This window comes from Polyodon spathula, chromosome 5 (genome assembly GCF_017654505.1).
Source record: "Polyodon spathula isolate WHYD16114869_AA chromosome 5, ASM1765450v1, whole genome shotgun sequence".
Lineage (NCBI taxonomy): Eukaryota > Metazoa > Chordata > Actinopteri > Acipenseriformes > Polyodontidae > Polyodon > Polyodon spathula.
In genome coordinates, this window is record NC_054538.1 from 14888141 (window position 1) to 14903270 (window position 15130).

The window sequence follows — 15130 nt, forward strand, 5'->3', positions numbered from 1 at the left end:
CGTCGGCTGTTTGAAAACTAAACACAGTGCAGTAAACTTATTAAATATTTGCAATTATATAACAATTTTGTGGATGGAGTGTGGATATAAAGCAGGAGAAAAGGTAGTTTGGTTAAACCAGAAAGAGCCAACTATACGCACTTACCTCCGTTGTACCCAGCTGTGACACTAAGATACACTGATGCTACAAGACCTTCAGTTTACAGTTCATTCTGTTTACTAGCAGATACACACACTTCCTACTTGTGTGCCTCCCTCTGTATACGTATTGTTATATATGCTGACTAAGTCATTGTACTGAACTGGTTACCTGTATGTGAAACACTCTTTGTCAGCAAAATTGAAATCGCAAATACCTGCATAACAATATGTATAGAGGTTTAAGTACATTTAAAATTCTGAGATGCATCTCAATGATATTGCTAATACTAGGCTGATGGATAAACAGTGCCATCTAGTGGCTATCTTTCTTTAATGTAGGTATGTGTTGATTACCACAGCATTTCACATGGTCTTAATTTAAAGTTTATTCATTTATTTTAATAGATGTCACTACAAACGGGACCCAAGAAAATGGACACCAGTTTAGTTAACTTCTCTCTGGATCTCAAAGTTAAAAGATGCTAAACAATTTTCAACATTTATTGAAGCAAGTTGGTTTCACAGGAAACAAAGAACAAAAGAAGAAAGCATGCATCCAGCGTTTTCCAATCCTGGTTCATTTCTCCATGCACTTGTTTTGTAAATGACCCATTTAATTTGAGTTTTCACTTTTTGCATCATTTATTTCAAATTCCATTCCCCAAAAAAGGCTTCAAAACTTGAAACAAAAGAACAGACATGTCACTCACATACATATACAAAAAAGGCTGAATACTTATGATGAAAGTGCAAAAGTAAGATCACTCACAGTATCAATCTAAAAACATTAATATGTAATTTAAAAACCACAAAATTCAGACAAAAAACCAAATTCAGTAAAATGTTAAAACAGACTGTTGTAAGAATATTTTCAATGCCTATCAAGATAAAACTTCACTAGGAGAGCATGTTTTCTAAAAAAAAAAAAAAAAAAAAAAAAAAAAAAAAAAAGACACTTCATGATCCGCATTCAGGCAATGTTATTATATTATAATTTACAGAGACATCAAAAATACATAGAAAGAGGAACAAGGATCTTAGAAATATCTGTGCTTCCATTCTGTCTTCTATTCACACACTATATATATATGCACATGCATATTTAAGCATTACAAAAGCCAATCAAATAGTGTGAAAGTCGCCTAAAAGCTTCTACATTCAGTGTTTTAAGAATCAAAGCACAGTATCTGCAGACATTTTCTGCCCCGTTTGGGACTCATCAGCGACTTCCGAAAAGCTCATAAGGCCACGCACACTAGACAGAGCCGATACAGATGTATTTTGCTCATCGGCAGGTTTTCAAGTTGTATCACACAAAACCGACACGATGAAATCATGTCAGTGTCTTCTTGGGTCTGTCTAGTGTGCAGTAGCCTTAAGAAAAAAAACCAAGAAGCTTTCGAGTTAAGGAGAATGAAAGCAATGCAATTTTCAGCATTACAAGAGCCAATCAAATCTCCTATAATGCTGAAATTTGCATATTTTCCTGATTACGCCATTGTTCTCTATTCAATTCCTTCATTCCCCTTAACTCAAAAGCTACTTGTTTTTACGTACTCTGAGCTTTTCGGAAGTCAAAGTATAGTTGAACTGCACCGATGAGCCCCAAACAGGTTCGAAACATATAGTCAGACACTGTGCTTCGACTTTAAAACGCTGTTAATATAGAAGCCTTTAGCAGACTCGCACAATTTGATTGGCTCTTGTAATGCTGAAATTCACATATTTCCGTATTTTACCAATTGTTCTCTATTCATTGCTTTCATAAAAAAAACTTCTCTAATGCTGGACTTTAAAGATTAGAGGATATCACTCTGTATCCCTAGTCTCTAAAAAAGGTATTGCAAGGTTAAAAACAGGAAGCTGGTTCAGAGGGAGTGTAGTCTACAATGAGGCAGACTCTTCAAGCAGGCATGTAGGGGGGAGGGGGCTCCTTCTGTGGAAATGGCATCTTAACAGCCATCTCGTAGGTGGGCAGAACATACTGTAAATCATAAAACAGGACATGAATTGAACAATGTATTAAGATACCAAGACATGCAGTTTAATTTTAGAATCAGAATTCTAGTATTCTACACTTTAAGCCTGAAGGTAAAATATTTCAGGTTGACTGAACTAGTATCAGACTTAAGGTGCTAGTTACTTGATCTACAGATCTGGTAAGATCTTTGGGTAGTGTGAGGATTTAAAAAACGGTAAGGATGTTTAACCAAGACACTGTCACATTACATTTACATTCATTGCAAACTAGTCGATTTTCTAAAGCCATTCATGGTAAACATCTATAGTAGGTAATTATATTTTTGGACTGGCAACAAAACATTATTTTACTATCAGTATACCTGAGGGGGAGCTTCAACTGCAGGGTAAACAGCAATCTCTGGCAAGTTCCTGTTGTTGATGTACTTGTAGCAGTTCCAAACACAGTTAATCAGGTAGGCCTGCAAGACATGACCAGTTTCTAATGACTAACCAAACTGGTTCCTCAATTTATATATTGATATTATATTTACAATATGGAACAATAACTTCACATGAATGAGATTTAAAGCACATGCTGCTATTTGTAATGGATTTTAACAATTACTAATCATTGTTGTAAGATTTGTATATTTTTTATAAAATCAGAAGAGGGGAAGCTTTGGACTCAATGGGGATCTTATTTGATAAAACATTACTGGGAAAAGCTTGCAAGAAAATATGCTAGGTGCATCCTAAATCCAAAAACATGAAGGCAAAACAGCAAACATACCAATTGTTCTTGTCTTTTAAAAAGCCCTTCACAAAAGAAAAAAACAGCACAACTGTAGCACCTTGACACATTTCTTCTTAAAACACTACCTTTAGGATGATGAAAAAAGCAAAGAACATCAAGACGAAAAGCAGCAGGCAGCTGGAGTCCAAAGAAAGCAGGTTATCCTTATAAGGGAAGTCAGGCTATATATGAAAAAACAAAAAAACACACTTAAAAAAAAAAGTGTCCATTGCAATGGCCCAAAAGCCATTTGGGGGATGGGGAGTGAATTAGGGTCAAATTAACTTTCCATCTTATGTACATTCCTCAAGTAGGTGCAATGAAAAATAGTCTTAGGCAACAATTTCAAGTCAAATGAACACAATGGCAGACATATTAGGTCAGAGGTCAAGGTCATCAGAAAACAACATTTAGGTCTATTTTAATGACCTACATAGCACTGGATATGAACACCGTTACCCTAAAATGTATAAACTTTGTTTTAATAGGTCGGTCAATAAAATTACACCTAGGTAACAAGATAAAAATAGACACCAAGATCTTTATATAACCCTGCATATATGAAGTATGCAACTTAAATGGTTTCAGACTTCTACCAACTACTGTTTCACTGAAAAGATCAATAGGTTCACATACCAGCTGGTCTAGGTAGTCCTTGATCCTAGGAAGGTAAGTTAGGGAGCTAACAGCCACAAGACAACTGAGGGCAAAATCAAACAACTGGTAGCAGAAGAAAGGAATCAACCATCTGTCACGATGCTGAGGGAAAACAAATGAATTTTAATAGCTGACGTGAGTGTATAACAAATGAATAATACAACTGATCCCTGAAAGTAGTTTGATTGGCTACACTTCATTCCAATTGGCTTATACTAATGGCTAGAGCCCTGTCTGTTTCACAAATACAAAATTCAGATCTAAATGAAAGTTATAAAGCAAACAAAATGTACAATTTTAAAAGATCTGAAGGTTTATACAAAATTTAAATCAATACTTGCAATCATAGTTGTCAAGGCTCAGCCATTACCATAGACAGTCTGAAGGGAAACTGAAGTTCTGACTAGCACTCGCGCAGATGTACAATTTGGAGAGAGTCGTTTGGGAATTGAAATTGTGATGCTAGAGGATACGCAATATTTTCTACAATGCTTTAACTACGCATAACAAACACTGCAAAGAATTTGAGCAATAGTGGATGTATTCAGCTGGCATTGACAAAAAATGATGTGCAGAATTTGCAACTGTCAGCTGGTATGGGAGTCAAAAGATCATTGGCGGTTTATTTAATTTCTTTTGGGGAAAATATGGCTTGTTTGCTTGTACAGATGAAGTTTCACGTTTGCTAATGACGGCACATTGAGTACAAGAAAAAAAAAGAAAGAATGGTGAATTAAAGACCAGTGTTTTAAATCTGTACATTTAGTTTTTTTTTTTTACATTTAAACAAATGCATATAGTTTACTACAGGACAAATTAACTAGACTAACTAGAACAAAACAGTTTGTGTCATTATCTAAAAAAGGCATGAATTGTCAACTGATAAGATCTGGCAATACTTGGCTTTTTGTGTGTGCGCGCGCATTTGTATACGAGTGACTGGTGACGTTAGTGTTTTATAACTGAACTGTATCCCATTAAGACCGCCCAGTCAGAATTTGACAGGCTTCACAAAATGTCAGTTTAGCAGCCAAGATGATTACTGGTTGTTAGTGGAGTTAGAAATTAACTAGATGCTGTGGTTACCAAGCAAAGCCCATCCATGCACCATTTGGCAGGCTGCACAAAACCTGAGAATAAGCAGGTTTGTGCTTCAGTGCAGTGAGATTGCAATACAAATCCTATTTGATTTATTTTTTTTAAAATGGGTAGATTGTTGTATGTGCAGTTGTTATGACAGCCCCACAATAGTAAAGCACCAAATAAAAAATATAAATAAAATATATATTAGAGGTCACTTTAAAGTTAGAGTGGGGGGACGACTTCATGTTACTGCCACCAGTGAGAAATTATGGTGGCTAAATTTCCTATGCAAGGTGTTTGTCAAGGTTTAATGACATTTAATAAATATGCAAGTACTTAAAACATCTATACTATACAACGAGAGTTGTAGTGGCTCTACTAATGAACCCCTCTAACTATATTCAACTCAACATGTAAAAACGATGCAATAAAAAGAGAAAATGTGAAGTTGGGACCCCAGTCAGACTGTCTGCTGGTCACAGAAAAACATGAACTGATATTTACCATCATGGAGAGACCAGATCCCTATCATAAATCACAGTAGATGATTAATTTAGTGTTGCTATTTCCACAAAAAAAAGCTAACACTGCATTTTAAATGCAAACACAGACACCAAGTGATTGATGATGCTTCAAGCTTGTAATCCTGTACTTCTATGCAGTACTGTCCATTAGGCAAATGATATTTTCTTAACAAGCATTTTCTCATTTCCAATACGGATACATTTGTTGACATGGTTGCTTGGAAAACTTCCAAAGTGGTGTCTTTCAACAGATGTCTTCACTTACAGTTCCACTTTTTCAAAGCACGTGGAAGTACAAATCTTGTACAAAAAAAAAGTCAAAATAAATCTGCTTCTGCGTTTAAGAACAGTGGGGCCATGCAAACAATCGTTGCAGGTATTTACACTTTGTTCAGCCCCTTTGACAATTTAAAAAAAAAAAAAAACACCCCACACAAACACACTCCATTATATATAGCTTTTTATTTCTTTGTACTTCGTATTTGCAAAACAAAACACAGGGATTTATTGCCTTAAATACGTGGTCCTAATAAGACACGGAAATTATGGTATGGTTCAAGATTGACAAGTATTCAAATATTCATTAATTTGCAAAACCTTAACGTCATTTCCTAAAACAGCAAGAAGTCAATAGGGCATCAAGAGCAGCTCTGTTGATCTTCTGTTTGTTTTTTGTTTTTCTTAATACAGAAATCCCCCAGACAGAGCAATCTTTCTACTTGCTAATTTAGAAACTGTCACACGCTCTGGTAAGGTAGTAAATCGTCTAATTTTGAGGATAAATTTGTTTACTATATTAATATTGATATTTGTCGCAGCACTACGAAAAAACATGTGAAAAAAACCCAAAACCCCATCATATTTAACATGTGTGCATCCTTTATATCAACCTCAACCAGAAAGAGGTTTTGACACAGAACAGATGCCTTGGACGAGACAGTACAACGCACCATTCGTTCAGATCACTTCACACTGAACATGGATATAGAAAATGTATAAACAAAGATATCTCTTACAGTAATAGCTCCATACACCATCATGGCACTGATGGTAATCAGCAAAGAAACTGCAAATCCAACACAGGCATTTTCTATTAAAAAAAAAAAAAAAGTGTTATACATTTGAAAATTCGTCAAGTTATTAAAAGACGAAAGTGATTTATAAATTGAATGAAGTAAAACCCAGAACAAATGAATATATAATATATACACATACACTTTAACCTCGAGTGAATATTGGGTTATTATGAAGGATGAATAATACAATACAAAAAACAAAAAAATCATAGGGCTCAGATATTACATTGTTACATTATAATCCAGCGCTGGCAACGGGATGTAAAATAAAGCCGGGCTTACACTGCACGATTTTTGCAATTGTGAGAAGCAGTGCCACTCACACTTACCGATGGAGCTACGATTTCTCACTGTAGATCGGGGACTGCAAGCTACACACACACACACACACACACACACACTACAGAGATATCTCGTCACAGACTGCGCCTATTTCCATTGCAGAATCATAGACATCATTCGGAAGAATCACAGACTCGAGCGAGGAGGCGATCGCTGTTGTCTGTGCATTGTTTTACACAGAAAAAAAAAAAGCGGAGAAGATCTATTGGATCCATTTGGAAATATTTATTTCCTTGACGTTTGTGCTCTGAACCAACACGAGTCGAGGTGCATCCAAAATAACAAAATCTAATCTGTTAAAAAAACACAACACTCACTCGTAGGACAAAATATTTATTAGATTAAAAGAATGGAGTACAATATTTTGTACTACAAGCGAGTGTTGTGCTTTTGAAGAGACTACAATACAACTTTAATAGTAGGCTACTACAAGTTTGTCATAGGTTGAAATAAGCAACAATGTAATCTACACTCACACAGCTGCACACCCCTTGTCCTCGTATTTTGAGGAAATTAGCAACACAAGCATACAGTAGGGGTTTGAAAGGGATATCGAATACGAGTGACTGTAGAAATTGATTGCCATGACAGCACACCCTACCACACACAGTACCTGGTTCGGTGTTAACAAGTTATAACAATTTACTTACCAGGTACCTGAAGTTCCAAAGCAATTACCCTCCGTCTTTGTTCCTTCAATGAGCGATCATAATAGGAAATGACACTTCTCAAAGAGACACGGGTGTTCCTGCCACATCCCTTTCCTCAATTTTGAGACTTCACACCTTGAGGGGCACCACCTTTCTCTTCATCACCATTGTTGCTAGCTTGTCCTATTGGCTGCTGACAGCATTTGTCAAGAAATCAGCCTGTAGCCCCTTACACATTTCACAAATTGCTTTGTCAGGGACTAAAGTTTTCTGACATGTTAGAAATTTGTTGGGATGTCGCAAGAGCGTCGGGAGATCGCAGAAGCCATTAACGGGGCATCGTAGACCCTCTCACACTTAAAGACCATTTTGTCCCCAACAACCTCATTTTGTCCAAGATTAAGAAATTAGTCATAAGAAAGTTTACAAACGAGAGGAGGCCATTCAGCCCATCTTGTTTGGTTGTTAGTAGCTTATTGATCCCAGAATCTCATCAAGCAGCTTGAAGGATCCCAGGGTGTCAGCTTCAACAACATTACTGGGAAGTTGATTCCAGACCCTCACAATTCTCTGTGTAAAAAAGTGCCTCCTATTTTCTGTTCTGAATGCCCGTTTGTCTAATCTCCATTTGTGACCCCTGGTCCTTGTTTCTTTTTTCAGGCTGAAAAAGTCCTGAGTCACCGACTCCTCAGCGATCAGCAAAGATCGTGCAGTGTAAGCCAGGCATAACCAATATGATTGGTTAAGCGACGTGTAGCTGTCTAGATGAATGTATACAGACAGTTGGAGCCTTGTCACATATTCAAAAAATCACTGCACTGTCTCAAAGAATTTAAAAGTACCGGTAGCCATCTTGTTTACAGTTACTATAAAACTCAGTGACCAATTACGAGCAAAGAAATCCCCAAAGTAGTAATTAGACATGCTGTTTTGGATGAACAACTAAATGAACTGGAAGATTAGTCAAAAACCACACACCCGTCTTTATACTCACCCTGACTTTGGCCCTGTCCACACTGCATAACCCATCTCTAACCGTACTCAAACGCTTTAAAATTAATCTAGCTCAAATTGTCCACACTGAAGTACAGTTTCATGTTTAGTTGGTCTTAATGTGTACACAAGCTATTAGAATAGTTCAGTTACAGTTCCTAGCAGCACAATGAATAGGGGAAATTAACACTGATGCATTGGGCTGGTTTTTGTAAAAATAGTTCTAATGTAATTTCAGTGTACCTTTAGCAATTATTGTTAATGAATTAAAAACAGCCAGAAATAAGCACATATGCATATATTTAAGAAAAAAGTGGAAGCTGTGTTAAGTTAATGTCATGTTGTTAAAATCGTATGCAAGGAACCAACACTAATTTAATAAAATAAAATCTACTTGCATGTCTAGTTAATCTCCATAATAATGACCTTAATGAAACCATATGTTGGAAAGATTATGGTATGAAAGGGCTCTTTAAAATAAAATATATTGTACAACAGTGATTTCAGTGCTTGTTAAACTGGACATGTTCTTGCAGAGCTCCGCACATCATTCTGGTCTCGCAGAACACAGGTAACTCAGGGGACCCCTTTTTGGTAAACCAAGAAATTAGAGGAAAAAAAAAAAAAAAAAAGAAATGCAGTTTACTGCAAATTTTGTTATGCTTAAAGAAGACTGCAGTGTTTGCAAGAGAGATACAACAATTAATATTCAAATGACAACAAGAAACTAAAATTCAGAACATCTGAGAAACATGCATGAAACAAAGTAAGCAAAACAAACAAACATTCATACCATCAACATCCACTTTAGCATGTGATTTACCTGACAAGCGTACACTTGTCAGTATCGTATTCTACTCACTGTTGTAGATATGTGTTATAAAATGTTCAATTTTAAACAGTTTTATGGTGGTTGAGCCATAACTTATCAGCTATTTTGTGCTTTCTACCAACAGCGATAAGTCAAAAATGCTTAGTAATCAACTTTGACTTTGTCTAATCTCTCTTTGCTGTTGTAATCTAGTGTAGTGCTCTGCCCCTTTACTGGACAAATAAAGAAACACATACAACACCTTAGATCAACAGTAGGCATGGCAACTAATGACACTGACAGCAAAAGTTCCCTGTAAGCCCACCCATCATTGCCAGTGTCCATCAGTACCAGCACATCTGATCTACAACCCATTCACAAACTTGCTCAGCGTCAGCTGGCCCGTTCTCTGTCTAATCTCGTCCTGCAAGAAAATAACGCATCATCATAAGGCATTATTGTTGCCATTCATCTTACTGTGTGCCTCCCAGCACTAAGCCACAAGAGAGACGTACTGAACCATTAGTTAATGAAGGGCAAACTGAAGGAGGGACTTTGTTAGACAGAGCTCAATATAACCACACTCAGAGGTCAAAGTAAGGCAGTACGGCGCGGTACAGAGTACCGGTAAAACAGTTTGTCAAGGTAATTTTACAGTTCGACTTATGAAAATGATTGTTAATGGCTACATCATTTTTTCTTTGTGTTCGGCTTTACCGAATGTTCAGGTAAGAAATGGGTGCATAACAATTCATCCGATATTATTATTATTAATAAACTTGGTTATAAAGTACAAGGTAAATTTAATTGTGAGAGAACATGCTTAATTGCAATACTTAAAATGCAACACATTGACTCCATGTCTTCAGTGTATATAAATTGCTAGTTTACACAGACAACAACTGCTGCCGTTTTGTAATTGTGTTAGAATTGTATCTATATATTCTCAAATGTAAACATCCAACATTATGTAAATGCATTAACCGACAGTTTCTATTTCAAAGTCCAGCCATGTGTAGATATGCAACCAGTTTGCCTGAAAATATATCTTTAAAAACTTTCCCTTCACTGACATTGCTTATTTGTGCTGTTGTATCACCAAGGCTGTATCTAAGCCTCTAATCTATTGTATTTGTTGGGGGGGGGGGGGGGGGGGGGGGGGGGGGGGGGGTTTAGGGGGGGGGGGGGGGGGGGGGGTGGGGGGGGGGGGGGTGGGGGGGGGGGGGGGGGGGGGGGGGGGGGGTGGGGGGTTGGGGGGGGGGGGGGGGGGGGGGGGGGGGGGGGGGGGGGGGGGGGGGGGGGGGGGGGGGGGGTGGGGGGGGGGGGGGGGGGGGGGGGCGGGTGGGGGGGGGGGGGGGGGGGTGGGGGGGGGGGGGGGGGGGTGACCATGGATATGTATTTTTTGCCAAATCGCCCTTTGTATTTATTCATTATAAAAGTGTTGTTTTTAAAATTGGATTTTTTTTATACCATTTTATTTTTACAATGGGAAAGCAACCTATATTTTATTTTTGTAACAATGTTTAAATCAAACATTGATTTGTGTTTATTTGAATTAATTTCATTAACATAATAGGCTCCATTTATTTTTTGTTGTTTTATGAATGAGTCCATGAAATTGCTTTGGTGCCCCTTGGACTGGATTTATGTTTTGCCTTTTTGCCTCCTAGAACTGCCTTGGTGCCCCTGAATCTTCACTCCCAACGAAGGCAACATTGCCTTGCCCTTCACGACCTTAATGTCATGCCCTGAACTCTCCCCAGCTACATAGGCTGATGTAGGATAAGTTAAATTATGAATAAAAATATGCCTAGCAAACTGGTACCCCATTAAAACATTTTCAGGCCTTTCACTACATTTTAAAAATGGCCACTGGCCAAACACTGTTGTAATACATTAATTCACACAATTTCACCTACCTGCCATCCTATCAGAGGCAAAGTAATGATCAATGACTTCATACTGCAGGTCAGCAGCAGGTACATTATCTGGATGAGTCACTGCTACGGTTAGCATAATGCCCATCAACAGGTTTACCACCTGTTGAGAAACAATATCTTTTAAGACAATAAAAGCACATACTGTAACCATGTTAAATTAGTGGACAGAGCCTGCAACAGCATAGATTGGCAAGCCACCAGTATGCTACTGTAGCTCTCTCAAACTCTGGTTCACAGCTTCGGAAAGCTTCTCCATTTGCCCCACAACACAGTCTGTGATATCGGAATGCCTGCTACGGCAGCCTCTGTCCCTCTTCCTGGGCAGAGGAGAGGGAGAACTCTCCAAGCCAGTGGACGGAAAGGATGATCTCAGAGGAGTGCGGAATACTACCCCTGCTCCTACTCCTAGAGGGTCACTTCCTAGCTCCCAGTGTACAGGGAGGGGACTCTTGACTGCACTATAAGGGACAAATGGGGCATGCCTGGAAGCTGCGCCAGTCCCTAGAAGAGCGAACCGTCTGCTCTCTAATGTCCTCTTAGAAAAATCAGCACAAGACACGCAACAGCTGCAGCCTTGAATTGCTCCCTCTGCATGCTTCCTTCCCAGGCAGCGGATGCACCCGCCGTCCTTATCCTCTGTCAGAATGTCATTTCAAATTAATTGTAATGGAAGAGAAGAGACATTTGTTTCTAAAATGCCTAAACCACACAACACAATTAAACAGCCCTGCAAATATTTTGTACATACAGGCATGTATGCAGCCGACGATGACAACTGCCGGCTGGAATGGGAGTCAAACGATACCGTCGTTAAGTATTAGACGTTTATTCCTTTTGGGGAAAATATGGCTTGTTCTTCGTTATGCAAACTTTGCACTGGAGCAAACACTGTTTTGGCTTTGAATGAGTTAATCAGCTTGCTTAGTGTTTAAATAATGAGAAACTCAAACTTGTTGTATACTGGAGCCCTGTACACAATTAAAACGCGATGTACACTTTGCTTGTATTTATATACATCTATTTGGAGTTCTTTTATTAATGTGTACCTGTAAATTTTTAGCAGATGAAACGAAATTTGAAAAAGCAGAATTTCACAGGGCTCCAATAACTGCAAATAAGTACCTAAACTTCAGCCCGGTGGATATTATGTTCCACCAGACAGGGCAGACACTATATTCACAGTGTTCTTAAAGCTACTGGTTGCACAGTAGTCTCTGCTTACAGGAACACCTCCTAAGAGAACATGTTGCCTAAGGGAACACCGTTGTGGTGAAACTGATTTTTCCCACACCGTAAATGCTCCGGCTACAGAAGTGGGAACTTCACTTTAAAGAGCATCTTCGCACCGATAGCGATTCGCTCACAACATATACAGTCAGTGACGGAGCAATAGCAGGTGCAACCGCACTCGGGCCCAAGCACTCATAAGGCCCCAGAGGGGTTCGAAGTTCGTATTTATTTAACAATGATTCGTATTTATATTTACAGATGTTACACATTTGTATATCTGTAGCTGCCGGTATGCGGTGCCAGTAATTCAGATTGTATCCTCCCTCATTTCAACAGGTATCGCTATTGTCTTAATTATCCTAACTCCCCCTATCCCTGTAGTTTAGACGGAAGTTGTTTGGTGGTGCTAGGGGCAACAAAATAAACATGCCTGCATTTCTGGTTTATTATTAATAATAATAATAATAATAATAAGTTTCCTATGCGAGACAGTTTCTGCAGATGTCTGCAGAATTGGGAATTCTGTAAATTTCTGTGATCGCAGGAACTGGGAAATCCGATTAGGATTGGTGATTAAACCTGTCCGTTTGATTAAAAACTAGTGTAGTTAAATATTGAACACTTCATTTGGTATGTTTGTTTATAAATATGGGTTAAATAAATGTTTGGGGAGGGGGGCCCGACGATAAGGTCCAGTCCTCTGCCACTGTATTCAGTACTGTTTTGTCCAAAGAAAAAAAGAAAAAGCGTCATCATCGCGAAAGACTCCTGAGGAACACTGACTGGTTTATTAATTTACCAGAACCGATATCATAATTTAATTGTTTAGTATTACAATGTGTACAAGTGTGCCTCATCGCTACAAAATGGCATTTAAACAAACTCGAAAATGCGCTGCCGTTTCAGTGTTTCTACCACATAGCTGGAAATTGTTCGAGCTCAAAAAAAAAAAAAAAAAAAAAACTCAACTGACAATTCGCAGAAAAACGTGGCGTTTCCTGTTCTGGCGAGTTGCTTCACCATTATGTTAAATAATGTGATGTTTTATACTGAGCTGTCTCAGAGACGCCTCAAACGTATTTTAAATAACCACACACACAACGGAATTGCGCAATCTATGCAGGTATAATATACCGTTATAACCCTTTCATACAGCCAAAGGGATCATGCGAGTACAATTTTGAAGCCTCAGTCAACAGATCGTTTTCATAGCAATGGCAACGGAAACAAAACAAATAAGCAGAATCTGGGCAAGCTACTTAAACATACAGACAGCAAAATTCGACCTATTGCATATACTGTTAACAGCTACAAAAACTGTAGATGCGTTTGTTTGTTTAATATTATATTTTAACAGCATGTTATTCGCTTTAAGTTTCATCTGCATTCTCGAGAAATCCACCGATCACATTAACTCTGGATCTGCGCAGATTCTACTGCACAGTTCAAAGTGCCGCATTTCCAGCTACTACTAGAATTGTAAAATTAACTAACGTGGTGGTTCAGAGACTGCATAAAATTAAGGGCTTGTGACTGTACTGTACGCAAGTCACACACAGCAAAATGCCGCATCAACGGTTGCGAGCGGTCACACGGTCATAAAAAAAAAAGGATATAGTAGAATTCGAGTTTACAAAAATCTCTTCATGTGAGAAGTGTAAACTGAAGGCAAAGACAGCCCCTCTCGCAGACTTTAAAACAAACTCTAGATCAAACGTTATTTTAATTGCAAGCAAATTTCAAGTCATTATCAGGAATCGCAAACCAATAACCGGGACCTCGGGTATTAAATACTCGGGCCTTTATTAAAGTGAAATAATCCAGTTATATTAATGCACGTGTTTGTACATGTGTACACACACACACACACACACACACACACACAGGGTTTTTATTTATTTATTTATTTTAAAGACTACATGACTGAAAGACCACAGAGCTGCTAGTGTGGTAAACCAGTGGCGCAAACACAAAACTAAGCCAGCAATAACGCAATACTAACAAACATGATCTATAAACAATACATACTGGCAATAGAAAGAATTACTCATAATATAATTTCCTATGGGATAGACAACACGGTAGGCATTTTTTTTTTAAATCTTTTACAATCAACGCCATCAGAATACATCGTATATAATACAGACAGAGGAAAACAACAACACTCCCTCCCTATCACTCACCATGTACCATGTCCCCAGGATAATGGTTCCAGTCCTGACATGACAACAACCACAACACCGTGTACTGTAGAACTTATCCCGACTCGGCTTGAAAGTCATGTCGTCCTCTGTTTTGGGTAAATACATTAAGGGAGGAAAAAAACAGTTAAAAAAAAAAACAAACAAACAAAAAACTTATCCTTCCCTATCTGTCCGTTTACCTCCTACTAGCGCTTTCGCTACAACGCCCACGCAACTGCAACGAGACTACAAGTGTAATTTGATTGCTTACAAGATAAGCCAATGCCTATCGGCTTTTAAAGAGGCGGTGCTTCTAAATGATAATTGTCAGACAATGATACGAATGAGAGACGGGACGCAATCTGATGTGCTTCTCACCTCTGATTGGATAGCGTTAGAGACGAATGGGTGAATGCAACTGACAGGACGAATTGACAACAGGAGCCGGAAATTGAATTCCTACAGTATAGCCCACGCTCTGTCATTTGCTGTAGCACAGGGGGGTTTAGCTGGGTGAAATTGGCCTCATTATTTTAGCTAACAACAATTATTTCTCCACGTAAGCAAAAATAGGAGTTGGTTTGAAATGGCTGAGCACAAATTGACCTAAGGCCCCAGAGGTTCCCAGTGTTATTTACTGCAGTGATAATATAATTTGCCTCTGTAATTATACTGTACTATATGTTTGTTTTGTTGTTTGTTTGTTTTTTTATGTAAGAGAAGTTTCTAGAATTTATTTGAGAAG

General features: G+C 38.4%; 1 protein-coding gene across 2 annotated transcripts; it reads right to left on the minus strand.

The window, feature by feature from the left end:
* Nucleotides 1-628: 628 nt before the first annotated feature.
* LOC121315603 (lysosomal-associated transmembrane protein 4A-like) lies at nt 629-14658 on the minus strand. 2 transcript variants are annotated; one of them, XM_041249835.1, is made up of 8 exons: nt 14586-14658; nt 14386-14492; nt 10952-11072; nt 6177-6250; nt 3533-3655; nt 2983-3078; nt 2484-2582; nt 629-2125 (listed from the first exon to the last, which is right to left on the minus strand). In XM_041249835.1, the coding sequence occupies exons 2-8, from the start codon at nt 14482-14484 to the stop codon at nt 2045-2047; spliced, it is 693 nt and encodes a 230-aa protein (XP_041105769.1). In that variant the 5' UTR covers nt 14485-14492; nt 14586-14658; the 3' UTR covers nt 629-2044. The 2 variants fall into 2 exon arrangements, with proteins under 2 accessions (XP_041105769.1, XP_041105768.1); XM_041249834.1 differs by having other exon boundaries at nt 14386-14623.
* Between the last annotated feature and the right edge of the window lie 472 nt (nt 14659-15130).